We start from the raw sequence: 26,985 nt of genomic DNA, 5'->3' as shown, positions 1-26,985 counted from the left end.
AAAATGCTAGAGGGGCAATCTGCTGGAGAAGACAGGATGGAATGAGATTACTTGTGCATGTAGAAGGGCTTGCCTTGGCATGGTAAAACACTCCCTCTTCATGTGATACTGGGGGGAAGGAGGGGGGAAAACGGCCAAGCGATGTCCAAGTGATGTGAGACGAGCAACATAGGAGAACAGGGAGCTCTCAGTTAAAGGCTTCAATTTTTTTCAGTGAAATATGAGACAAAGTTCTTAGCTGAGTGGGTGGGAGAGTGGAACCACAGGAGGCTTAAGGAGGAATGAAAAAGTTTGGGAAAGCTGCTATAGCAAGAAAGACAGTGAACCAAATTGAGGAAGATATAGAAGGACTGCCTTGACATGATGAGGGCCCAGTTGAGATTATATAACATAAATTTGTAGTGAGCCTCATTCCGGTGGTTTCATAGCTTTCTTTTGCTCAATTCAGTAGCACATGAATAGGAACGAAGGAAGCTGATGGTGGGAGAAATCCAAGGTTGAGGCTTAGCAAGATCTGTGATAGGGTAAGAGAGCAAGGAACTCAAGGGAAGAGGACAGGGTAGAATTGAAATGGCTCACCAAAGAGTCAAGGGGAGAAAGTACCCAGGGCAGAAATGATGACCTCGACTCCCTCCAAAGATGCAGACCGCAATGCACTCATGCTTGCCTCCCCATCCTATATGACTCTTATTCATGTCTTCCCATAAGTTCTGAGATTGCATTACTGTCCCTCACACTTCACACGAGACCAGCTCTCAGTCTACCCCATGTAATCTTGGCTAGCTTTTCTTGAAAGGCATTGAAATCATCCTGAAGTCTTAATTGGTCCAAGGCTCAAACCACTGACATAGCACCCACATGTTCTCAATAGAAAAGCCTGTACAGAAGGAGTCAGAAGCTTCTCTTTCAGGCACAGCACTGCAGATGCAAAGTGTGCAACTGAATCACTGCTGGATCTTTGCTGAATATTCTTTTCATGCTATGATGTATGAATTAAGTAAATCTCCTTCTGTTCATTGCAGAGGGTGGTCTACAAGTGTTTCATTCCATTCTATTCCCAAACCTAACCACTGGAACATGCTGTTTCAAGCCTGGCCTATAATACTGACCCATTTTCTTTTTCAATCATAGATTCTTTTCTGACATCGATTACTACTATTCTTCAAAACTCATTTGTTATGCTGTGAAGCCTACTCATACCCACCATACATCAATAGCTCTCCATTTGCCTCTCATTTTAATTTTTCAGAATGTTCCATGACTATAGAAACACAAATATTAAAAGATGGGACTTTGTTTCTGGGAGAAAGTGGAAGTCATTAAATCAGCTTTGCCAGTTCACTCTTACCCTTTTTAATTTAGGGCCCTACTCATTGTTCATGTCATCTATTGATTATAAGAAAGCATTTAGTTTGACAGTAAAAAGCCAACTTAATGCAAAGGACACAGGGTTGGAAATCAGGAAATGAAGTTCAACTATTAATTAGCTCTATGACATAGTCTAGAGAGAACACGGGACTCAGGTTAGGAATCAGTAAAACCCACTTAGAAGACCTGAGTTCCAGGCTCAATTTTGCCATGAACTAGCAGTGGAGACTCTATTTTAATTCAAATTTTGTTGATGCCTATCATTTTTTAATCACAATTATTCCCAGATGTGCCTCCCCATGCAGTAAAACTTTCCTTGCAAAAAAATAAAAATAAAAAAACACATACAAAATACTCACTAAGTAAAACCAACCCATATAATTTCCAGACATTTGAAGGCATATATAGCATTCTGTACCACAGCTCCCTACCTCTCCAAGGAAAAAAGAAAGGTATATTTCCTTGACTTCCCTGAAGCTAAGATTGGTTATTATAATTAAAGATTTTTTGTTTTATCTTGTCAGACACTAAGCCTTAATACCACTTCCTCATCACGGCCTACACTTTGATCCTCTCCACTCCACCAGAAACTGTGACTCTACCTCCTGAATCCCCTGGCTCTGATAAGTGAGACTTTCCCCTCATTTTGCCAGAGTACAATCCTTCATGCCATAGGTATCCCCCATTCCCCATTTTCTGGCACCCTTTAATGTGTGGCCTTCCTTCATTAGAATGAAAACTTCGTGCTTACTTGTGTTTGTAACCCCAGAAGTATACAATATTGTACTTAATAAATGGGTTTTTTTCTATCTATCTAGCAATCATCTAAGCATAGTGTTTGGCTTCATTTTAGGGGTCATTTCATTTCTGTTACTGTAGTCATTATGTGCATTAATGTTCCCAGTTTGACTTACTTCATTCTGCAGCATTTTATACACATCTTCCCATGTTTCTCAGAATTTCTCATATTTATTGGTGCTTACAGCACAGTAATATTCCATTACATTCACATACCACAAAATGTTTCCAGTCATTCCCCAGTCATTGGGAATCTACCTTGTTTCCAGTTTGGATTTTTTGTTTTGTTTTGGTTTGGTTTTTGTTACTACAATAAGACTCATTTTTATCTTTCATTTCCTTGGAGTGAAATCTCTGGGTCAAAAAGTAAAAAAAAAAATTCATACAAACATGTGATTTCACCTTGGTGTGGAAACTCCCTCACTACATGTAGATGAGAAACTGAGTAATGTATAGTCTTAGAGTTGCCTGGAGCATTGGTAGATTAAATAGTGATTAGCAAATGATCACTCTGTCAGCAGCAGGATCTGAATCCAGATCTTCCAGATTCAAAGGTTCATCCTCTAACAACTACATTGCCTCTGGATATGGGCACTTTGGCAAGTGATTTAATCCATATGGATCTCATCTATCAAATGGTGATAATATTTTCTGTCCTATATAAGGGTGTTATCAGAATAAAACGAAATAACTGATATGAAAGCAACCACTATGTGGATGTACTGAAAACGGACACTGTCCTTGTTATTACTACTGTGGAGGGTTGGGGAGAGGAAAGCTGAAGAATAGCCCCAAACCTTTTGCCCCAGAATAGAGGCTGTAATATCGATGCTCATCCTTATTTTAATGCAAGGAACATTTATGTTTTCTCTATGCTGTGCAAGATCTTGACTAGATCCTGTAGGAAAGACAAGTGAAACCCAGCCCCTGCTGCAAGTTTAAAGTCTAGTAGAAGACATGAGGAGCATACACAGAAAAAAAAAAAGTGGACAACAGTCAGTGACAGAAGAGCTCCGGGAATTGAGGTGAGAGAAACTACTCCAGGTCTCATTGAATCACCTAAACAGTTATTCTAGGGGTTGGGGGCATGGCTAAGGAACCCAGATCTGGAAGGCAACTTAAAGATGCCTAGTCCAACTTCCTTATCTTAAAGATTACAGGTTACAAAGTGGAAGACTTTGTGTCAAAGGGCTAGGGGGAGGAGAAAAAGGGGAAATACAGTTAGGCTTCACTTATCTATAAACGAATTATCTCTGGTGCCCCACGGTTTTATTTCCACCACAAAGCCAGTAGAGCATGACCAAAAGATAAATATGAAGTATTTCATATGTGTCTTGGACCCCATTCCCAAGCCAAATGCAACATTTTCTATCAAACTTTTACATAGGAAACACCACTTCTCCTCTGGGCGCGCTCACTCATACAACACACACACACACACACACACACACACACACACACACACACACACACACATGCATGCATGACTTAACCAGACCACTACAAGTATGCTTAGTTGAATATACCAAGAACACAGTCAACGCCTGTTTAATTTAGTGTATCTTCCTAGAGGGCAGACAGGATTAAAGTAAACTCATTAATCCCATAAACAGAAGAAATATATTTGTAACAAAACTATAAAAGAAACAACAACACCCACCCTCCAACCAGTGCTGTAAACGAGGTTTTCTAGGCAATACACAGGATGTGGGTGGACAGGACTGGGACGGGGCTTTCTCACACCTCCAATGTCGTGGGTGGGAAGCAATGACTATAAAGACCATGCCCACATATTCTGCCAAAATGCATTACTACCATTGCCAGTCTTGGGATACAAGGGAGGCAAAACTACAGGGTTTAACTAAATTTGTCTCTTACCCCAGCCACCTCTGTGGTTACCACCCTTCCCTCAGGTCCATGACTCAGGGGCATACACAAGACTTCTCTCTCTATCCCAGTAGTTTCCAAATTGGAGCTGGGACACCCTGAGGGACTATGGATTGCCCCCAAGGGATGTGTGATCGACCAGAGAGCTGGATGTCAGCTTGTGTCCCATTCTCACTACAACAACCAATCATGGAGCTTGTCACCACCATGACCACACCTATCCTTATCCCCTTAGCATTAATCCATCTCACAGATTCATGGCTTCGGATGCAGTCCTATTTTTCTATTCTTGAAGTTTGTCAAGTTTATAATAACGAAAAGGAAAATTTAATTTTCCACCCCCTTACTCTGTCATGCAAGTTCCCAACCATGCCCTTTGGAGGCCCACATGGGTCCCTCAGGGCTTCCAGGCACCAGTAACAGCAGCTGCTTCTTCTCCAGGAGGGAGAGCTTGGTGCTCAGTAGGAAAAAAAATCTCACCTACCCCCTTTTCATTAACAGTGGGACAAAATGAATAGCCCAGGACAAATAGGCATTCCAGAATTCCTTATGTTATCTTTCTTCTCAGACCCTCTCCTCTTCCACACCTCATCCATGCTGAGGCTACCACCATCCTTGCAGTCATCCAAGTTCTTACAACCTGATCAGCTTCAACTTGTCCCTTTCCCACACATCTAAGCATGTGACAAATATCGTCCATTCTACCTCCAGATCTCTCCTCTCTCTACTCACACAACCACCAGTCAACGCCAGCCCTCATCATCTCCGGCAAGGGCTATTGGAATAGCCTCACAATGGGCCTCTCTATCTCAAGGTTCTCCCTACTTCAACTCCTCCACCATACAGATGCCAAAGTAAGCCCAGGCTTGACCACTTTATTTTCCTACTCAATAAATATCAGTGGCTCCCAAATGACTCTAGGATAAGGGTGGGGAACCTGCAGCCTCGAGACATTCAGGGCTGCACTTGAGGACCTAGAGAGCCACGTGGCCTTGAGGCCACAGGTTTGCCACCCCTGCTCTAGGATAAGACATTATTTCATTCTTATCCCATCCTTTTTAAAATTTCTATTTTATATAATTTTAACACATATAATTATTAGCACGATAATACACATACATAATTCATAAATAAATAAGTATACACCTATTGGCGATGCATGCTCAAAATTTTTTTTACCAGCAAGGGGCACACTCGAAAAAATTTGGAAACACCTGCTGTCTTCATAAATTATCTCTTGGAAAAGTGTTGATATAACTAATTTATACCAAACTGACCTGATAATGATCTGTTCTGGAACCCCTTCCAGAGCAACAATCCCTTTAATAAAAGTAATGAAGCTCTGACTATAGAATTGCAGGTGTAATCAGCGGGGAGATCTTTGGGGTAAGAGGAACTTTCCAAGCACAACTCAAATCACACCACATTGGTGACTTCTTGGTTGATCTATAGAGCTATTCCTTCCTGTAAGAAACACAGATGCACTGTGCCCCATCCCTCCTTCAGGCATTCAGACCTGTTCAAGTAGGGAACTGTTTGCATTTTTAAAAAATAATATTTTAACTTTTTCTCCAATTAAATATAAAAACAATTTTAACATTCTTATTTTTTTAAGTTTTGAGATCCAAATTCTATCCCTTCCTTCCCCCTCCCAATGGTAAACAACATGATATAGGTTGTACATGTGTAAAACATATTTCCATATTAGTCATTTTGGGGAAGAAAACTCAGACCAAAGCTGTTTGCATTTTTTTAAAAGCCTGCACAGTCCTTGGACATGAATCACTTTTGTTCATGCCATCTGCAACTGTGTGTGAAGAAGGAGATGAGGCCTCATTAAAGGGAAAGAATCCTGGACACTGAGTCAGGAATAGTCCTAAGGGTCTATTCTCACAAAGAAACCAACCATTAACAAGCTGACAACAGCCACATCACCTTTTGTGCCTCAGTTTCCAAGTTGGTAAAATAGAGAGATTTGACTAGAATCCAGCCTATGTATGAATTGGACCTAAATCCTTGTTCTGGGTTGTGGTCTGCCTTCATGCTAACCAAAGCTACAGGAATAGCTGAAGATATTAGATTCAATTCAACAAACACTTTTAAAGCACTGACTTTTGTACACCTTGGGTCTAGTACTAAAGATACTAGGATGAGCAGGAACTCACATTTCTTTAATGCTTGGACACTTCTGAAGCAAAAAAGCGTTTAGTTTCTGTGCAGAGAGCTGCTATGAAAAGAGCCGCCAGGGTGACTCTTCAGTCCATGCCATGCAAGAATCAGTTGATAGACTGGCACATTAGCCTAGAGAAGAAAAGACTCAGAGGGAACATAGGAGCTATCTTAATACTGCTGTCTTCCCTCCACTGATTATCTCCAATTTATCCTGTATATATATCTCATTTGTACATGGTTATTTGCCCATTGTCTTCCCCGTTAGACCAAGGTCCTTGAGGGCACAGACTGGTATTTTTTTTTTATTTTATCTATGTGTGTGTGTGGGGGGGGGTTGCTTTTCTTCATGTCCCCAGCACTTAGCACAGTGCCTGGCATATATTAGTTGCTTAGTGAAATGTTTATTGATTGACTGAAATATCGAAAGCCCTATAGTGTGTAAAAAAAAAAAAAGATGACTTACCATGTTTGACCTCAGATAGCAGAATCAAGAACAATGTGAAAGTTGTAATTTAAGCTTGACATCAGAAAAATCTTAAAAAATAGTAGAGGCTACCTTAGCAAAGTAGGTGCACCTCCCCCCACCCCTTGCTGGAAGTCTTCACACAGAGGCTAGATTGCTGAGTATATTTTAGTGCACATTCTTTTTGGGGTATAGTTTGGATTATACAACTCTCGGGGTGATTTCTAACTCTGAAAGGCTGTGATTTAGTGATTCTGTGGATCTGGATTATACCTATGTATTCTTGGGCGTATGGCAAGGCAGAACATTCTAGTTCCTTGCACCACTGAACATCACGAAAGCCCAGGAGATCTAACCCATGACGAAGTCCATATTTTTCCTATTCTCTGAAATATCCTGGGTGAAAGAGGAGATCTCTGATACATATATATCCTCAAACACAGTGCTAAATTTTAAGATCTGAATTGAATAATTATACTTGAAGGTATTGTTCTAAGAGGAAAATGAATTCAGAATGCAAACACCTGAGGTGACAGTTTAATTTTAAAACTTACTTTTTACCTTTGCATACCTAAGTACCTTCATTTTAAGCATTTCAGACTGCCAGCGGAGGAAGTGGCTTTGCATACCAGTACCAAATTCTGCTAACTTTTCAAAATGAGTAACAGGAAACAATGCCAAAATGGCTCTCTTTGCTGAGTTTTGCTGGCTTATCTCTGCTTGCTGCTATACTGTATATCTGACTAGTGAGATAACAGGTTTTCTCCTTCCTCACACTTGAAGCCCTAACCCCATCCTAAACTTTTGGATGAAAAAAAATATATATATATATATAAACACAAGAGGAAGCTGCCTGTGCTGCCTGCCAATAGGATTGAGATTATACCTTAGGGATTTTCTAATTCAGCTCCCTCTTTTTACCAATGAGGAACTTTAGGTCCAGAAAAGTTAAGCAATTTCTCCAGTTCCTCAGCTGGGAAGTAGCAAAGTCAAGGCTCAGAACCTTACATCCTATGACTCCAAACAGCATCCTTTCCCCTGAACTGTAAGTACCTCAGTATATGGACTTAAACTGGAGTCCATATACGGACTGAAGCAAGATTCAGGTTAGAACCTTAAGTTAACAACATAGTTAGTGCCAGTGGTAAAACTGGGTGGCTTATAGTCACAACTCAGGTATCTTGGGATTTTCATGGGCTTCCTTCTAAACTTCTAAAGATATTCTTTATTTCTTCTGCGATTTAATTCAACAACATTTACTAAGCACCTGCAATGCTCCCTCTCTCCCCATCCCCTACCCCTACTAGACTGAAAACCCCTCAAACCAAGGAATTTCTCTTTCTTTTTCTTTCTTTCTTTCCTCTTTTCTCTCTTCCTTCTCCCTTTCGTCCTTTCTCCCTTCCTTTCTTCCCTTCTTTCTTTTTCTTCCTTCCTTCCTTCCTTCCTTCCTTCCTTCCTTCCTTCCTTCCTTCCTTCCTTCCTCCCTTTCTTCCTTCCTTCCTCCCTTTCTTCCTTCCTTCCTCCCTTTCTTCCCTCCCTTTTTTTCCTTCTTTTTATATACATTCATTCATTTGTTTATTTATTTGCTTTGTATTCCCAGTTCTCAGCACAGGGGCTGCCCGTTGAAGGTGTTTCATAATGTCTATTGAATTGAATCACAGAAAGAGCAAAATGAGGATTCTGTAGTATTTGGAGCCAAAAGCCGGGGGCCTGAATCCCTGGCTCTGTTACTTGCTGTGTGAGGAGAAAGGCAGGCTGTGCAACCTCCCTGAGACTCAGTTTCACTGTCTGTGAAATGATACTGCTACTGCCTACTTCATAGGAAAATTGTGGTGAAAACACTTTGCAAACTGCTGAATGCCACATAGATGTGCTATTTTATTGCATTTGTCTTCTCAAATTATACAAAAGCATGACACAGAACAGACCTTAGAGAGCATCTGGTTCCAACCTTCATTTTAGAGATGATAAAACTGAGGGCCAGAGAGGTTTGATGACATGCTCAGAGGGGCACAGTAGTTAGGAGCAGAGGCAGGACTTGAATCTGGCTCCTCTGATGCCAGATCCAGGGCTCTTTTCACCCCATTATCTCATGTTTACATTATCCAAGTAACTTGAGCTATGCATTGTCTTTATATATATATATAGGAACAACTTCCTAGCAAGGTAAGTTAAGTTAGTATTGTGTGGTATTTTCTTTGTTACAGATGAGGAAACTGAGGCCCTGGAAAGTGAATTAAGTTCTTCGAGTTCACCTAGAGACTGAATGGACAAGAACCTTGAGAAACTTAATTTTCTACTACTCAATAGCCCATTTCTTCCACGTGAAGACTATTATCTCTAAAAATAACACAAACTGACATTTAAATAAATGCTTTGGTATTTACATAGCGCTTTTCCTTACAAGAATAGTTTGAGATAGGCAATGTATTATATTCCCATTTTTCTGATGAGAAAACTGAGGCTAAGAGCAGATGAGTAGTTTGTCCGTGATCACACAGCTATTGAGTGTCACATGCCAAATCTGAAGTCAGGTCTTAGGGCTCCAGGTCTAGGGTGTATTACTTTCTGCCACCACCCTGTCCCTTCTGCGCCACAAAGTTCAGAATATACTTCCACTAGCATTTCCCTCCATTGCTCCAAGAAATGCTGACCTAGCTAGGCCTTCTCTTTTCATTGTGGCCAGAAAAGACACTGCTATATTCCTGGGTGTGTACACGCCTCATTTGGGATCTTGTTATTTTGCTGACAAGTTTGAAAAGGAAGGGCTTCAGCAAATCTCTAGAACTCATAGCATCGAGGTAAGCCACCGTACAGCCTGAACAGCAGTAATAATGAAACAAACAAACAAAAATGATCTGAGTGTCGCTTTGCAGGGACCCGGGGAGAGCTTCAAGAGGGCATCAGCTCTAGGGGGAGAGGTTGCGTTAGAATTAAGGGAAACAGGCCTGGCCTCATCAATTTTCCGATAAAAATGGCCCCCAGTGAGTCTCCAGGCTTGGAGCTGACAGTCCCTGCCACAGCCTCAACCCCAAGGCAACCAAAAGCTGACCTTGCATCAGGACCTGAGGGTAGTGCAATGACAAGGCAAAAACCACACTGCTAAGAGAAGGTAAGGTGGACAAAAGTGTTTGGGTAACCGAAGGCCTGGAAGGGGAAGAGCGTCTTTCAGAACCGACACGTGGAAGGAATGTTCCAATTCAGGACTTTTGGAGCTTCAAAGACAAAAACCGCAAAGGGGCACCACGTTGGCCCAGATATTGCTGAAGGGAACTTTAGGCAATATGAAGCATCAGAAAGAGCGCTAGATTAGAGGTGAAAAGACCTTCACCATAGCCTCAGATCCAGCAGAGACAAACTTAATAAACTTCTTTCCTCAGTTTCTAGGGTTCAGGGAGCTGGGTGGTCCAGCTCAACTGGACTTGAGTTTGAATCTTCCTTCAAATACTAACTAGCTATGTAGCCCTAGACAAGTCTCTTAACCTCTTGCCTCAGTTTTTTGATTTGTAAAACCGAAATAATAATAGCATCTCCCTCACCAAGTTGTTGTGAGGATTAAATCAGACCATATTTGTAAAGCATTTTGCAAACCTTGAAGTGCTACAGTGCTACATAAATGCTAGCTATTATTATTCTCTCTTAAATGGAAGTAACAATATTATGTAACCTACTTCTTGACATTGGTATAAGGCTCAAACTTAATAATGTATGGGTAGGCCCCTAACTCTATAAGTATAAGGTTCTGATTATTATCTTAATGGTCATGAGGTCACCAGGTATCACTGGGGATAGAATGCTGGATTTGGAGTCAGGGAGATAACAGCTAGTGTAATAACGAGCATTTATATATCTCTTTAAGGTCTGCAAGGAACTTGACAGAAGTTAGCTCATTTGATCTTCACATCAAGTCTGTGAGATAGATGCTATTTATAGATGAAGAAACTGAGGCACAGAGAGGTTCAGGGACTTGCCCAGCATCACTCAGCTCTAAGTGTCTGAGGTAGAATTAGAATTCAGGATTTCTTGATTCCAAGTCCCATGCTCTGATCTGAGTTCAAATTTCCCTCAGCCACTTAATAGCTATGTGACCCTGGGCAAATCATTTAACTTCTCTGTGACTCAATTCTTCCATTTACAAAATGAGAAGAAGAAGAATGGCACCTATCTCACAGGGCTTTCTGTGGAGAGCAGCTTTGCAAACCTTAAAGTCATATAAAAAAGGGCTAGCTCTTATTAAGATGATTAATCAAATGCTCTTTCTTGAATGAAGCCTTCACTCAAATCCAATTCAATAAGCATTTCTTTTAGGCAATTGAGGTTAAGTGACTTGCCCAGGGTCACACAGCTAGTAAGTGTCAAGTGTTTGGTGTGAGGTGGATTTGTACTCAGGTCCTCCTGACTTCACGGCCAGTGCTCTATTCACTGTGCCACCTCGCTGCCCCACAACAAGCATTTATTAAATGCTTTTTGCATACAAAGCTGCATGTTCCTCCTCCAATTCCTCATGGTGACCCTGGGCCTTTAATGACTACGTCAGTAGAGCCACAAGTTGTATCAGCTCCCACCACAGCAGAAAGGTTAGAATGGAAATGTTAAGCTCCAAGCTCTCCAAGTTCAAAAACGTTCATCACAAAAGGCATGGCCAGCATGTTTTAAAAGTGGGGAGGGCAGGGAGAAAAGGATGGCCACTGCAACTCACTCAACTATCCATTCATTCAATAAGCATTTATTAAGTGCTTCCCATGTGTTAGGCACTGGGCAAGATACTGAAGACACCAGCACAAAAATTGCACGGTCTCTGCCCTCTTGACCAAATCCATAACAGCACCAACACCAGTGAACTCATAAACCCTTCAAGTATTGAAGGACTTACTACTAGGTGTTGTATACAGTAGGAAATCTGGGGAGAAAACTGTCCTTGATAAGTTTATAATACAGTAGAGAAGGCAAAACTAAACCATATGAAATCACAAGCAATTTAAGTGTACTGCACAATTTAATTAGGTGCTAAAGTATGTGGTGTAGACTCTAGGAGAAAGAAAGAGAAGAATAATTAATCAGGGTTGGAATAGTTTGGGAAGTTTCCAAGAGAAAATGAGAGATGACTATAATGCTCTGATGTAACAGCTGTCCTACTTAATGAGATTTCAAAATGAAACGGGTTGAGGTAATAATGATAAGATGGGGAAACTGGGACTATTTGAAGCTGTTGAGACTGCAAGACTATAGGAAAATTTCTAATCTCTTCCCACTGCCACACAACTAGTTTTGTGAATTGGAAAGAGAAGGCAATTCTGTTTCTGGCCCTTCTCTCAACTCTACCATGTCCCAATTTGTGAAATAGGAAAACTGTTATTTACTTTCCATGTAAGGATTTAGTATTCACAATGTTCCTTAAGAGAGGCAGCCTGTCACAAAGGATAGAGCAACTCCCTGAAATCAGGAACAACTAAGTCTGATTCCTGCCTCTGACACATACTAACTGTGTGACTATTGAAAAGTCAACTGAATTCAAAATGCACCTATCCAATTCTCTAAGTGAGACTTGCCAGTCCACATGGGTGAAGGGAGTTCTCATACAGGAAAACCACAAGTCTAAACCAAAAACGACAAAAAACCTGTGGACCTAAAACTGTTCCTCATAACCTCATTCAAGAAGAGCAGTTTTATTGAGTGCATTCTAAGGTTTGGTTGATTATTTCTACTTAGACCCAGTTTAAAATTCTCGCAGTACTCAGCCCTTTCTTCGGGGGTTGTTTGTTTTGTTTTGTTTTTGTTAATGCTCTAAAAGGTCACAGCCTGTGTATTACTTGTCTGGGAAGGAAGAAGGATCAGGAGAATGTTCTATCCCATTACAAGGCCAGCGGGTAGAAATAGGACAACTCAAAACACTCCATCACACACAATATGGGAGAAAGGATCCCTGACTAACTGGGTTTGGGAATGTAGTGGGAGGGTACAAGGGGAGTTAGTGAGCATGAGAGGTACCAAAGCCAAACCCTGCCTAACTGGGGGTCTGCTATCTTCCATCCATAACTGACAGGGAGGAGAGTTCTTTGGCTTCTATCAACAGGTAACAGGCCATCTCAGGAGCAGCAGAAAATTTGGGAGCAAGGGAACAAGCTATCTTCCCTTCTACAGGCTCAAGGCCCCCTTTCCCTTTCCTGGGGTCAAGTTAGCAACAGAAGTTCCCTCTACCACACCCTGGAGAAGTGAACACCCAAGAGCACACCCAGACTTGACTACCCAGGCCAGAATTCTCCCAATTGGGTACTCTTCCACATCCACTCTCTCCCGGACCTAGGTGGAACAGAATAGAACCCTGAGCCCCACAGCCTCCCAACATCCCACATACCACCAGTCCTTCGAGCCCTGCCCCTACAGACATCATCAAGGGCTTCATCTCTTGTGGAGAAGGGGACCCTGCTATCACCAACACCAAGCACCTACCAAGTGTCACCAAGGAACGTGTAAACTCAAGAGGCCCAAGAATATTGGTCTCCACTAGGCCACCAGCCTAGCTTCTGATTCCCGAAATTCTCATCCAGAAGAATCAACCCTGTGGAGAAGGGGTCTGCCATCCCTACCATTACCATACACGAACTAACAAGTGCCATCGAGGCAGTAGACAAGCCAGCTCATTCCAAGAAGTAAGACATCCTGAGGGAGAGACAAGAGGCAGAAGGGCCGGGCAGGACAATCCACCCGCCCCTCCAGATATGGGGGTGACAACCCAGGACCCGCCTGGAGCGTGACAGTCCTAGGAATAATGGCACTGCCTCCACTCCTCCTCCAGACAATGAGCCCTGTTCCAGGCCTGGCCCTCACAGCCATTGTCCAGGGAAGCACCCCTCCCGGAGATGAGACTGGACAACTGCCTTTACTGATGCCCTGGCACCCAACTCCTCCGAAGACCCAGAAAACACCATTCTCAACTCCAAAGTCTTTGATATCGGCAAATGGTTCCACCTTAGAAATGGACGTGATCTTATCAGTGGAATTAATACAAAAGACCATGGGTTACCATCTGTGTGGCCTTTCCACCTGAATTGCAGCTGAAACTGTTGTGTCCCCAGTTAAAAGTGACACCCTTGAGAACAAGGACTGTCTCATTTTTCTTTTTATATCCCCATTGCCTAACATAGTGCTTGGCACACACACGCCTTTTCAATTCATTCATTCATTCATTCACTCTGCCTTCTATGGCTCTGCTGTTTGTCAAGGAAATTATGCCTCCCATGGGTATAACTCTGTATGGATGTACTGCCAGAAAATAAGAGGAGAAACTTCTTGAAAATTGCCAAAATTGATATCTAGCCTTCCTACTTTTTGCAGAGCTTTTAGACAGTGCAGTGAAAGGGAAAACTTTTTGGACTAGGCCTCAAGAGACCTTAGTTCTGCCATTAACTAGTGACGGGCCCTGTCTCCTCTGTACAATGAAAATGGGATAATGGGGACTGCTCTTGATCAGAGGTATCAAACATGCTACTCCTGAACCAAATTAAAATGCCATTCCTATCTGATCTCAACATGTTGATGTACTAATTTTTAAAAAAAGAAACATGTAAATCTGCTTTGCTTTCTAAGTCAATATATGGTCCACAGGGGTCTTCATGGATGGCTTAGTGGCCCCCATTTCTATCCGAGTTTGACACCACTGGTCTAGATGTTTTCTAAGGTCTCTTCAAAGTCAGTCTAAAATCATGATTCTACAAACCTCAAAAAAAACCAAGCCAGCTGGACCATCTGCTCTAAAGTTTGTTTTGTTGTTGTAGTTTTTTTCCTTCTAAGATAGACTGAAGTCTAAAAGGAACATTACCGAGTCTGTTTCATTGCCTTTTGATTTATCAAAATTGATTAAGGGGGGAGGCTAGGTGAAGAAAAAATATGTATGGTTTTTCAAGAGAAAAACTTCTCCAGAACAGGGTAGAACATAGTATCACAGACTTCACAGACAATATCACTACATGCTCATATGTAACGGAATACTACACCCGTGGGTTTTAGCCACTTTTAAAGTAGGTCCAGAAGTCTAGACCTGAGTGCATCACGACAACAGCCACATTTTCCAGAGACATGGAATTTCTGTGCCTGGATCAAGCGCTATAAGCCACAGGAGAGATGCTCTCATTTGGACATGGGGGAGGGAGGACAGACAAACCCCCACTCTTCGGGGGAGACAAAGCTCCCAAGCTCCCCATGAAGCCACTGGCTTCTGGGAAGGTCACCAGCCCCGAGGAGGCTGGCCATCTGTTCACCATTTTAACTAATTATTTTTGTTAGGTCAGTTATTTATTCACACTTGACTTACAAGAAATCTGACCATTTTTTTTAGAGGGGAAGGGAGGAGAAGGAGTGGAAAGCTTACAGCAAGGCTTCTTAACCTTTTATATGTCAGGGATCCCTTTGACAGTCTGATGAATTCTATGGACCCCTTCTCAGAATAATGGTTTTCCATGAATAAAATTAAATACTTAAGATTACAAAGGAAACAAAGTATACTGAGACACAGTTGAATACTAAAAAAGCAAAACAAAACAGGTTAAGAACCCTTGACTTAAAGCAAATAGATATATGCTTTAGGGGAAGTTTTAAAGCCAATCCCCATCTGCCCCAAACACACACACACAAAGTTCCCTCAAAATGTCATGTTAGAGCTGGAAGGAACCTTTGGGGTCATCTGGTCCAACTCCTTTATTATACAGCGGAAGACAATGAGGCCACATGAAAGAAGGTAGAAAACAAGCCTTTATACAGGGGCCACTATGTGCCAGGAGCTGTGCTAGGGCTTTTATAAATACTATCCCATTTGATCCTCACAACAACCTTGAGAGAGATTCACTATGACTTTCCACATTTTACAGTGAGGAAACTGAAACAGAGGTTAAGTGACTCGCCCAGGGTCACACAGCTAGTAAAGGAAGTGACTTGTGCAAGGTCACAGAGGAAGGCTCATTCGGCTATTAATGAAAACCAAATCTGAGCTGAGGCAGACTTACATTTAGCCTAAATCTTATAGATGAACAGGATGTTCAAGTTAGACAGCACCTTAGAGATGACCTTAGCTAACCTCCAAATTTTGCTGAGCAGGAAACTAAGGCCCAGGGTTAGTCGTGTTAGGGCAGGGACTTGAAGCCAGAGAGGTCTCTTGACTCCCAGTAAAGACTCTGGTAAGTCTCTTTTTGAAATCTGGCCTCTTGTAGGGGTCATGGCCCTTCCAGAGCAGTGAGTATTCCCCCTTTTCTCGGGGAGGGGGGGCAGTTCGCTTTCAGATGCGTTCTGGCCTCAAATTCAACCACACTTAGGCTCCTATAGATAGGTCCTCAGGATACAGAAATCTCTACGAGAAGGTATAGACCTCTATCAAGGCTAAAGAACTGTCTTCTTCCTGTGCCTTGACTCACTTGAAGTCACTCTCCCCATCTCACCCCCAACCCCATCTCTGCTGGGAGCAAATTGTACTTGGAGGTTATTTTATTCCACAATATTTTAAAATTTTTCATTTTCAATTCCACATCCTCTCCTTCCCTTCAACCCCATTCAGAAAGCAAGAAATGATACACATTATACATATACAGTGATGCAAAACATATTTCTGAATTATCCAAGAAAGAGAGAAAAGAGGGGGCAGCTAGGTGGCACAGTGGATAGAGCACCAGCCCTGAAGTCAGGAGGACCTGAGTTCAAATCCCGCCTCAGACCAAACACTTGACACTTACTAGCTGTGTGACCCTGGGTAAGTCACTTAACCCCAATTGCCGAGAGAGAGAGAGAGAGAGAGAGAGAGAGAGAGAGAGAGAGAGAGAGAGAGAGAGAGAGAGAAAAGGGAAGGAAAGTTTGGAGGTGGATAGCATCATGAGACTTTTAGAGTTGTGGTAGATCGTCATAGTGATCAAAGTTGAGTGTAACAGTTGATTTCCCTTCTAATATTGCTGTTACTGGGTAGATTATTCCTCTTGTTCTGGTAACTTCATTTGCTTTAGTTTATATAGGCCTTCCTAGGTTTTTCTGAAACTACCCCCTTCATTATTTCTTCCAGCACAGTAGTATTCCCTCACATCACAAATCATGATTTGTTCAGCCATTCCCCAATTGATGGGGAATTCTAGTTTCCAATTCCTTGCTTCCATGAAATGAACTACTATAAATATTTTTGTGCACATCAGCCCTTTTCCTTTTTCTTTTATCTCCTTGGAGTATAGCTCTAGTAGCAGTATTGGTAGATCAAAGATTATATAGTTTTATTGCAAATTGGGTATAGTTCCAAATTTTTCTCCAGAAAGGTTGAACTAGTCCACAGCTCCACCAACAGCATTTGGTGTACCTGTCTTCCCCCATCCCCTCTGGAATTTGTCTCCACAATAATTCTTAGACAATACATGCTTTCGTTCTTACAAGAAGGGAGGCGTTATCAATGGCTCCTTAAATTTCCTTCTCTGGGACAAAACCCTGAAAAACTCACCTTAGTTCTAGCTCTGATACTATCTATCTCAACATAACTCTCCCCCCTCCCCGAGTTAATAATGTCCTTTCCCTCCATCCTTGGATTTCTTTTATTTGTGAAAGCTTTTTAATCCCCCTTCTAGACGTGAGTCCATGAGGACAAGGACTGTGTATTATCTAAACTTTGTACCTCCCCCAGCACACAGAATAATGCCCTGAACCCAGCACCTCCTTGAATATATATTGTCCTGAATAAAGCATCATATTATAGTTTTTTATAAGAAGGAAGCAAAGAATGGAAAAAAAACATCAGTCAACAGCATTTATTAAGCACTTACTATGTGCAAGGCACTATTTGTGGAGGCACTGGCATAATATCAGGCAGCAGAAGAATGGCCACTTATCAATGAGGCACCTACTAAGACAGAATTAGGGCTTGAACAAAGGGGCTATGGCTACAGGTGAGCTCAGAGCAATCAGCGGGAGCTCTACACACATCCCAGGTGGGAACAGCACACTGCATAGAAGGAGAGCTCAGGCTGTATGATAGGAAAAGGCAAACCTCCAATTTTTATTGTCTCATATTCGCCTTTAGCTTAATTTGTGTAGGCCACAACTAACTCACAAGCATAGGTAACAGGAAGCTGGGTGAGTAAATAATGTTACCAATCTACCTCAAGTGGTACTATCCCTTCTTTGAACTTCCTTTTTCCTCTAATATTTTTTAAATGGTTTGTTGTCCTTAGAATTTTCATAGTCCTCAGATCAATTTGAGCTTCAGTATTTCTAATATTTTTATAATAGCACCTTACTATACTTTCATATTCATCCCTAATTACCTGCCCTTCCTGCTGTCTTCTATATATACTTTTTTTGGATTTAAGTTAGTCAATGAGTCCTCTGTGAACTGTCTCTTTAGACAACTCCTTTGTTCCCATTGGAATATTTCGCATATCATGGATTTTGAGCTAGAAAGAACCTTAAAGGTCATCTAATCTAACCCCTTGGTTTTCTAGATGAGGGAAACTGAGGAAAAGAGGTTAAGTGACTGCCCAGAATCACACAGCTAGTAAGTGTCAGAGACAGGATTTAAACCTAGATCTTCCTAGCTCCAAGTCTAGCACTGTCCACTACACTATGCTCATTATGTCTTTGATTTTCCTTTTTTTTTTTTTTTGGTGAAGCATTTGGGCTTAAGTCACTTGCCCAGAGTCACACAGCTAGCAAGTGTTATGTGTGAGGTCAGATTTGAACTCAGGTCCTCCTGACTCCAGGGCCTGTGCTCTATCCACTGTACCACCTAGCTGCCCCTTTGAATTTCATTTTTGAGAGTTTCCCTTCTCACCTGGAATGAGTTCACCAGTAGATTTTAGTCTATGGAAACCTATCTATCCTTTCTCTGAACCCTTTTAAATCTGATTTTCCAAAATTGAGGCTGTGTGATTAATACCATCATTCTATTCCTTCTTTATCACAAAATCTAGGATGGAATGGTCATTTATTGCTACCCCCACTCCTACTCTACCTTGACTAAAGTTCCTATCATTTCTAATCAAGTAACCAATTCCACCTCATTAATTAGAATCATGTCTAGAATGTCCAGATGTTCCCTCATTGCTTCCTCTACCTTTTGAAGGCTGAAATACTCATTAAGGAAGGCAAGAAATCATTACTTGCTCTGCTATGGGCAGGGAGAAAGCACTCCAGCAGACATCCAGATAATTGAAGTCCCCCATCACTGCTACATCCTTCCTCTGTCCCAGACTTGTGGTCTGCTTCCTGAACTCTACAGCTATTTCTTTTATCTGTTCAGGCTTTGGTCATATATTTTGATGATAGCACCCAAAAGCTCAGCACCATACTTCCCCTGTCTGGTTCCTAAATTCCCTAATATGAGTACAATATACCTTCTTGTACATCCGTTTAAAGGCATCACTGAATTCACAGTAGTATTCTGTCATCATATATTTTCTTAACCAATGGATAATAATAATAATGTGGGGTTCCTCAAAATTACTGATGTTAAAAGGAATTATCAAACCTGAAAAGTTGACATTAAAGACAAAGTGGGTTACTTACCATTTCCTCAACATCATGTAGATCTTTTCCTTGTAAAATGCTTCACCTTCCTTCTACTTCTCAGTACTCTCCCATCAAAGCCTTACTTCACTCCCTAGCACTCCATTACTACTCTCCTCTTACCTCTTATACTGTTTACTGTTCCTAATACTCACGTTACAGTTAGCATGTTAGGACACATGACTTTGAACTCCTTATGTAATTTATCATTATCTATAATGCATAAATATATATGGCTTGAATCTCTTACCAGACTTGAAGACAGGCCTTATATATTTCTTTGTATCCCTAGTGCCTAGCCCTGTGTCCTGTGAATCACAGAATTATATAATTTCAGAGTTGGAAGGGACCTCCAAGGCCACCTAACCCACACCCAAAAAATAATTCTCACCACAAAATACCTTTCAAGTGGCCATCCCTTTCCTGTCCAAAACTTCTAGTGAGAAAGAACTCATACTCTCCCCACCCCTCACCGCCCAAGACAGCTCATCCTAACATGGGATTGCTCTCATTGTTGGGAAGCTTTTCCTGACATCAAATCTAATTTTCCCTTTTTGCACTTTCTACCACTGTTCCTAATTATGCCCTCTGAGGTCAAACGGAACAGGTCTAACCCTTCTTCCATGAAACAACACTTGAAGACATCATGTCCCACCCCCTGAGTCTTTTCTTTTCCAGGCCAAACATTCATAATTCTGGTCTAGAGACCCTTCATCATTCTGGCTGCCCTCCTCTGGAGGCCCTCCGGTTTATTATAGATGGTGCACATCCTACTAGGCACTAAATAAGATGTATCTAAACAAGGAAGGCCCCTGACAGCCTTGATGCAAAAAGAGTTAAGGTCACTAGTCCTGGGTAGTAAATGCCAACTTCTCCACCAAAAGATTAATACATTAGTCTACACCAAACCAGTCCAGCCCAGTAATTTAGAAATGGTGCAAAGAATTGTTTAATACCTTTTATTTGTCAAGAATATTTTAGAACCAAAGGGTCATAGATTGAGAGCTAGAAGAATCCCTAGAATCTATGTAGTTCAACCTCCCCCCATTTCATAGATGAGGACAGTGAGACCCAGAGGGACCACATGACTGGCTTAAGGCCACACAGCAAGTGGTAGGACTTGGGTTGGGATCTGAGCCTCATCTAACTCCAAATCCAGAATCTTCTCCATGTCCCACAGCTACTTTCAAAGCGCTTTCCCCTTCTATTGTCTGATATGGTCTTCACAGCAACCATATGAGGCAGATATTTCCCCTCCATTTTAGAAATGAGGAAGCCCTAAAACAGTTCACATTTTGAGTCAGTAACAGATAAGAAACTGAATCTCTTGATTCAGTGTTTAGGGAGAGCGAACAGAGGGACTTGTAGTTCACTGCTTTTTTCCACTAGATCACATTCCCCTACCTGGAAATTCCCTATCCCTTCTACAGAGAGAATCAGAAAGAGACAGACAGAGACACCAAGAGAGAAAGAGAGACAGAGCCGGCAGTGGCTGGAGGACGCTGGTCAGAAGCAGCAACTCAGAGGGTGGGAGCACAGAGACAGACAGTGACAGAGACAAAGAAATAAAGATACAAATACTGTTTCATGTTATTTGGAATGGTTCAGATATTCATCAAAGGATAGATATAATTTCTTTGTAGAATTTGAAGACCTTATTGGGCCAATAGATTCCTTAAAATAATAATTTGAGCCCTCCTCTCCAAGAAGATTAAGTGAATTTTCATCAGCAGGTGCTAAAGTTGTCTTGAATAACACATCACCAGGTCCCCAGGCCAATTTGAATTATTCTAGGCTGAAGCCTAAATTTCCTTCATCTTGGATGATATAGGTTTCTTAAGGGTGTTACTTTAAATGTCTGGGTGTATTTATTCTCCCCCTTCCCCACTTCCAGGGATGAAGTCAAAGTAGAGCATCATTTGATCTGTGGTTACTGATCTGATCTGGAACAGCCAATCCTTCCTTTCCCCCAACTACATTGCAGCAAAATCCGATAGCAAGACTGCACCATAGCCATAATGAGAAAAATTTAAACTATATACCGAATCATCCTCTCACCCGGTAGTTCCTTGTAGAGAGTTCTGGGAGCCTAGACAAAAAGTAGAAGGGATCTCTCTCTCTCTCTCTCTCTGTCTCTGTCTCTCTCTCTCTCTCTCTCTCTCTCTCTCTCTCTCTCTCTCTCTCTCTCTCTCTCTCTGTCCCTCCCTTCCCCCACTCTGTCTCTCTCTGTCTCTCTGTCTCTCTCTGTCTCTCTGTCTCTCTCTGTCTCTCTCTCTCTCTCTCTCTCTCTCTCTCTCTCTCTCTCTCTCTCTCTCTCTCTCTCTGTCCCTCCCTTCCCTCCCTCTGTCTCTCTGTCTCTCTCTCTCTCTCTCTCTCTCTCTGTCTCTCTCTCTCTCTCTCTCTCTGTCCCTCCCTTCCCCCCTGTCTCTCTCTGTCTCTGTCTCTGTCTCTCTCTCTCTCTCTCTCTCTCTCTCTCTCTCTCTCTCTCTGTCTCTCTCTGTCTGTCCCTCCCTTCCCCCCTCTGTCTCTCTGTCTCTCTCTCTCTCTCTCTCTCTCTCTCTCCGTCCCTCCCTTCCTCTCTCTCTGTCTCTGTGTGTCTCTGTCTCTCTGTCTCTGTCTCTCTCTCTGTCTCTCTCTCTGTCTCTCTCTCTCTCTCTGTCTCTCTCTTCTCTCTCTCTCTCTCTCTCTCTCTCTCTCTCTCTCTCTCTGTCCCTCCCTTCCCCCCTGTCTCTCTCTGTCTCTGTGTGTCTCTGTCTCTCTGTCTCTGTCTTCTGTCTCTCTCTCTCTCTCTCTCTCTCTCTCTCTTCTCTCTCTCTCTCTGTCCCTCCCTTCCCCCCTGTCTCTCTCTGTCTCTTGTGTCTCTGTCTCTCTGTCTCTGTCTCTGTCTCTCTCTCTCTCTCTCTCTCTCTCTCTCTCTCTCTCTCTGTCCTCTCCCTTCCCCTGTCTCTCTCTGTCTCTGTGTCTCTGTCTCTCTCTCTCTGTCTCTGTCTCTGTCTCTCTCTCTCTCTGTCTCTCTGTCTCTCTCTCTCTCTGTCCCTCCCTTCCCCCCCTCTGTCTCTCTCTGTGTCTGTCTCTGTCTCTCTGTCTCTCTGTCTCTCCCTCCCTCCCTTCTCTCTCTCTGTCTCTGTGTGTCTCTGTCTCTCTGTCTCTGTCTCTGTCTCTGTCTCTCTCTCTCTCTCTCTGTCCCTCCCTTCCCCCCCCTCTGTCTCTCTCTGTCTCTCTCTCTGTCTCTCTCTCTGTCTCTGTCTCTCTCTCTCTCCCTCTCTCTTCTCTCTCTCTCTCTTCTCTCTCTCTCTCTCTCTCTCTCTCTCTCTCTGTCCCTCCCTTCCCCCCCTGTCTCTCTCTGTCTCTGTCTCTGTCTCTGTCTCTCTGTCTCTCTCTCAGTTCAAGGCCTAACAGTCCTCTGGCCTAACTCCACAAATCTCTGGGTCATCTGACCCCAGAAGAACCTGCAGGGGAAGCCAGTAGTTTGGGGAAGGGCGGGAGGTGGGTTCAGAAAGCGGGAAGGAAGGCGAGGAGAGTGCATGGTTGACCAAAGAAGCATCTCCCCGCCCTCCAGGGCCAGGAGCCCGGCTGAGGGGCAAGAAGCCAGAGGTGACAAGCTGGGAGTCTCACCCTCGGCTCCCGCCCTGCAAGTCAGGGCGTCTGTGCCGAACTTCTCGAAATGCAGAAGTTGCTGGCCAGGCGCAGCAGCGGCAGCGGCGGGGCGCGGGCTCACTGGCCAGGAGCAGCAGCTCCGGGGCTGGGAGCACAGCCCGCTTCAACTCTCCTTTTTTTTCCCCCTCTGAGAGCGAAGGCGAAAGCGATGTGCCTGGAGGTAAACGTGGAGCAGCCAGGGCGGTCTCTCTGTGGCTCCACGGGATCAAGTTTAGGACTGCGAGGGCAGGGGGAAGGTTGGGGAGGAAGGGCTCCCTCCCTCAGCATCCCCGCTGAGCCCTGCCACCCCCTCCCTGCTGTACAGGGCTTGGGGGCCCCGCCGTCGCCGGCTCCCCTACAGCGCCCCGCGCACCTACCCACGCCTTGCCGCTCCTTGTCAGTTTTGCGCCAGGGGGCCATGTCCCGGCCTTGGGGCTGCTGCCTCCGAGGGTAGTCCAGGGGGGAGCTGTGCGCTCAGCCGGGCCCCACTTCCTTCCTCTTTTCAGACTCCCTCTCAGGGCCCGCCCTCCCCTCTTTGGGGCTCCCCGCTCCCTCCCCCCGGACAGTGAGCTAGCTGTCAAGGTGCTTCTGGGAGAAAGGCAGACAGACACCTGTTGGGCAGCGGGGGGCCCAGCCCCAGAGGCGCTGCTCTCCCTTTCGGGCGCGGCCTCCTCTGAAAGAGGGAAGAGGGCAAAGGGAACGGCTGACTCCCTCGGCTTGGCCTCTGTCCCCCGGGGCAGGGGTGAGAAGGGAGCCAGGACCAGGGACCTGACAATGGAGCTAACAGATAACACGTCAGAGATGGCAGGAACCTTAGAGGTGAGGTGGTCTGACCTCCCTCAGCACGCAGGCATCCCGTTACATCATGCAGAATTTTGCAGAAAATGCACGGGGAAAATTCCTTGAACTGTCTCAATGCAGTCTAATAACAAGTATTTATTAATCACGATGTACTAAAAGGCAGGGCACTGCGCTAGGCGATAGGGATACAAAGATGACATTAAAAAAAAGAATATTTCTCCCCTCCCCCGCCCAGCCACGGAGCTTAGTGAAGGGGTGTAAGGATGGGCAGGGAAAGCAAGAGATATTTAGAAAAGAGGGTCTTGTCTTGGGAGCCAGCCCCCCATCCCTTCCTCTCTTACTCCTTTTGATGGAGGGGCCCTGTTGATGAAAAGAATTCTCTTCAAAAGACCAGACGTTAGTAAAGACTGAATTTCTATTTTCCTGCCCTTGGAAAAATACAAGTGTAGAGCATAGTGAATTTCTTCGATCTGTAACCACTTTTTTGCTTTGCACTAGAAAAATCAATAAAATAGATTAAGAAATATTGAGGCTGACAAGTGGCTATGAGGAAATAGTAATTTTATTTTATCTACAACCGTGTCCTTTTCAGTTTTCTGGTAGTGCGGTCAAGTATGTGTTTTGGAATACACTATTTAAAAAACAAGGTCAGTGCACAATAGTCCAGGAGATCACAGAATTTAAGCTCTCTAAAAAGGTTACCTAATCCACCTTGTACCTAACCAATGATCCCTTCTACCATACTTCCAGCAAGTAGTCCTTTACATATGCATAGTTAGATAATTCAGTATGAATGTGAGCTCTAAACTGGGTACATTTTTTCTATAAGGCATTGGCAAATGCAAATGTTCTGGTTACTAACACCAGCAATGTTTGAAAGGGCTGGGATACTTATAGGAGACACTCTAGGTCCTAGAGTCTAGGACACTGATCTAGTTGGAGTTGTGATTAAACTGTTCAAAGTTCCAAAGAGTAATTTTCTCCTGCATGCAGCTGGCTGTTTAAATGAGTTATGAATTTATGTTCCCTAGATTGTATGTGCTAACAGTAAATCTTCCAAGGTGTGAAATTGTCAATTTGTTCTCAGCTGAGCCAGAATTTGTAAGGAGGATATTTGGGATAAAGATTAATTTGTCTTTAAGTAAGATGATATCTGAAACTACAGATTTCATGTTATGAGAAGAAACTAAAATAATATTTGGATGGCATATAAACATAGGAAAATGGGATTTAGAACTGGAAAGGACATTAGAAACCATTTACTCCAGTACTCTCCTTTTTCAGATGAGAAAGCTAAGGTCCAGAAAAAGTGAAATGGTCCCAGAGGGAGTAAACAGCAAAGCTAGAGTATGACCCTGAATATTCTATGATCAAATCAAGTGCTCTTTCCAGTTTACTTCATTACCTCTGTGATGCAGATTTTTTTTCTAATATAATTCTTTCAAAGCACTGTGAAAAGAACTTGAAAGACTCAATAGGTTTCAATACATTTGGTTGATTCCATGTGTCAATCCCATATAAAAATTAAAACCGGACAACTGTTTTTTCAAATATAATGTAATATACTCATGTGTTTGGTTGGTTGGCTGGCTGAATTCTGTCCTTTGCTCTCGAAGAGGACCAAAATGTCATCGCTATGCTAGAGTCAAGTTTCAGTGTGTCCGACTATGGCTGCCCAGAGCCATAGGAGCTCAGACCGCTCTACCACAGGCGGTGAACATGTGGGGTGGATTCTCTAAATTTTCGCATCCTGCTTCAATTTTGCTTTGCTCAAAGGAGCGCGGCCCCTTCTCCGAGGCGGGAACGTCACGCTGTGTGGCCCTGTGCCAATGTCTCCTACGTCACACAATCAATTCCAAAGTTCTTAAGAGAGTGTCCTTGAGAGTGTCCTTGCACTGCTTCTTCACTTGCCCCGAGCGAGGTAGCACGATGCTGAACACGTTCAGTAACTAAAACGCAGCAAGGATATGAACAGCTTTCAAAAGAAGAATTGTAGCACATAAAAGACCATTGAGAAGTAGACTTCAGATCACTACTGGTAAAGAGATACACTAATTACAACAACTCAAAGATGTCACTTCACACCAAGAAAACTGACAAAGACAGCAAAAGAGGAGAAGTCAGAGTTGAAAGGACTGTGAGAGGACAGCTATACTGATGTACTATTGATAGAGATGTTAAATAGATCAATCATTATGTATTTCAACTTGGAATTATGCAAGAAAAGTGACTAACATTTAATCCTAGGCATGCCACTATTGACCACATACCCCAAGAAAATCAAAGAGTACTAACATATTAACAGCATCACTTTTGATAGTAAAGAAAAGGAAACTAATAAAATTAAATACCTACTATGTGCCAGGCGTTAAGCAAAGTACTGAAGATACAAAGACAAAAGTGAAAACAGCTCTTGCCCTTGAAAAGCTTAGTCTAGCCAGAGGAAATTGTGTGTGTGTGTGTGTGTGTGTGTACACATACTAGGTGGATAGGGACATTTTGGAGGAATCAAAAAGCTCTCATGTAGAAAGCAGCACTTGAGCTAAGCCTGAAAGGAAACTAGGAATACTGAGAGATCAATAAGGAGAGAATGCCACTTCAATTATGGGAGAACAGTCAGCATAAAGGGTACAGAGACAGAAGATGGAGGGCCATGTATGAAGAAGAGCAAAAAGGCCAGTTCTAACGGTAGTGTGAATGGAGGGGAGGACTGTACAATAAGCATGGAATAATAGGTTGGATCTGGGTTGTAAAGGGTTTTAAATGCCAAACAGAAGTTTAGAATTAATCCTGAGGAAAATACAGATCCACTAAAGTTTATTGAGTGGGGAGTGACATGGTCAGACCTGTGTTAGAGAACATCAGTTATCAGTCTGGTGAACGATGGATTGGGGGAGGGGAAAGCCTTGAGCTAGGGAGCCCAATTAAGAGCATATTGCAATAGTCCAAGTGAGAGGTAAAGAGGACCTAAACTAGGATGGTAGCTATGTGAGTGGAGAGAAGAGGACAGATGCAAGAGCTGTCGTGTAGGTAAAAACAAGATTTGATGACTGTCCAAGTGGATTGAGAATGAAAAGTCAAGAATGACACCGAGGGAAAGCTTCAGTGGAGGACTTCCGCTTCCGGAAGCCAAGATGGTGGAGTAAAAAAGTAGTTGCTCTCACCTTCCCCTATCAACCTCTGAAAACCCAGAAAATATCACCCCAGAAAAAACCCTGGAACAACTGAACCAGAAGAAAGATGCGGAGCAGCAATGCAGTAGCCCAGGTAGCTTGAGGGATTAACAGAAAGGCCCCTATTACCCTGGGGGAAGGGGAGCAGTACAGAATGGGAGGCAT

General features: G+C 43.0%; 1 protein-coding gene across 2 annotated transcripts in view; it reads right to left on the bottom strand.

Moving 5' to 3' along the window:
• DOCK2 (dedicator of cytokinesis 2) overlaps positions 1 to 23,338 on the bottom strand; it is a 499,735-nt gene extending 476,397 nt beyond the window's left edge. Inside the window, exon 1 of one of the 2 annotated variants that reach the window (XM_078150544.1) lies at positions 23,224 to 23,338. In XM_078150544.1, the coding sequence (XP_078006670.1) occupies positions 23,224 to 23,266 (43 nt within the window). In that variant the 5' untranslated portion in view covers positions 23,267 to 23,338. The remainder of the gene's footprint in view (positions 1 to 23,223) is intronic. The other variant, XM_020992326.2, reaches the window with a different exon arrangement.
• Between the last annotated feature and the right edge of the window lie 3,647 nt (positions 23,339 to 26,985).

This window comes from Phascolarctos cinereus, unplaced genomic scaffold (assembly GCF_003287225.1).
Source record: "Phascolarctos cinereus isolate Bilbo 61053 unplaced genomic scaffold, phaCin_HiC Scaffold_2;HRSCAF=192, whole genome shotgun sequence".
NCBI lineage: Eukaryota > Metazoa > Chordata > Mammalia > Diprotodontia > Phascolarctidae > Phascolarctos > Phascolarctos cinereus.
Note: the sequence above shows the minus strand (reverse complement) of the source record. Positions and strands in the feature narration are given on the sequence as shown.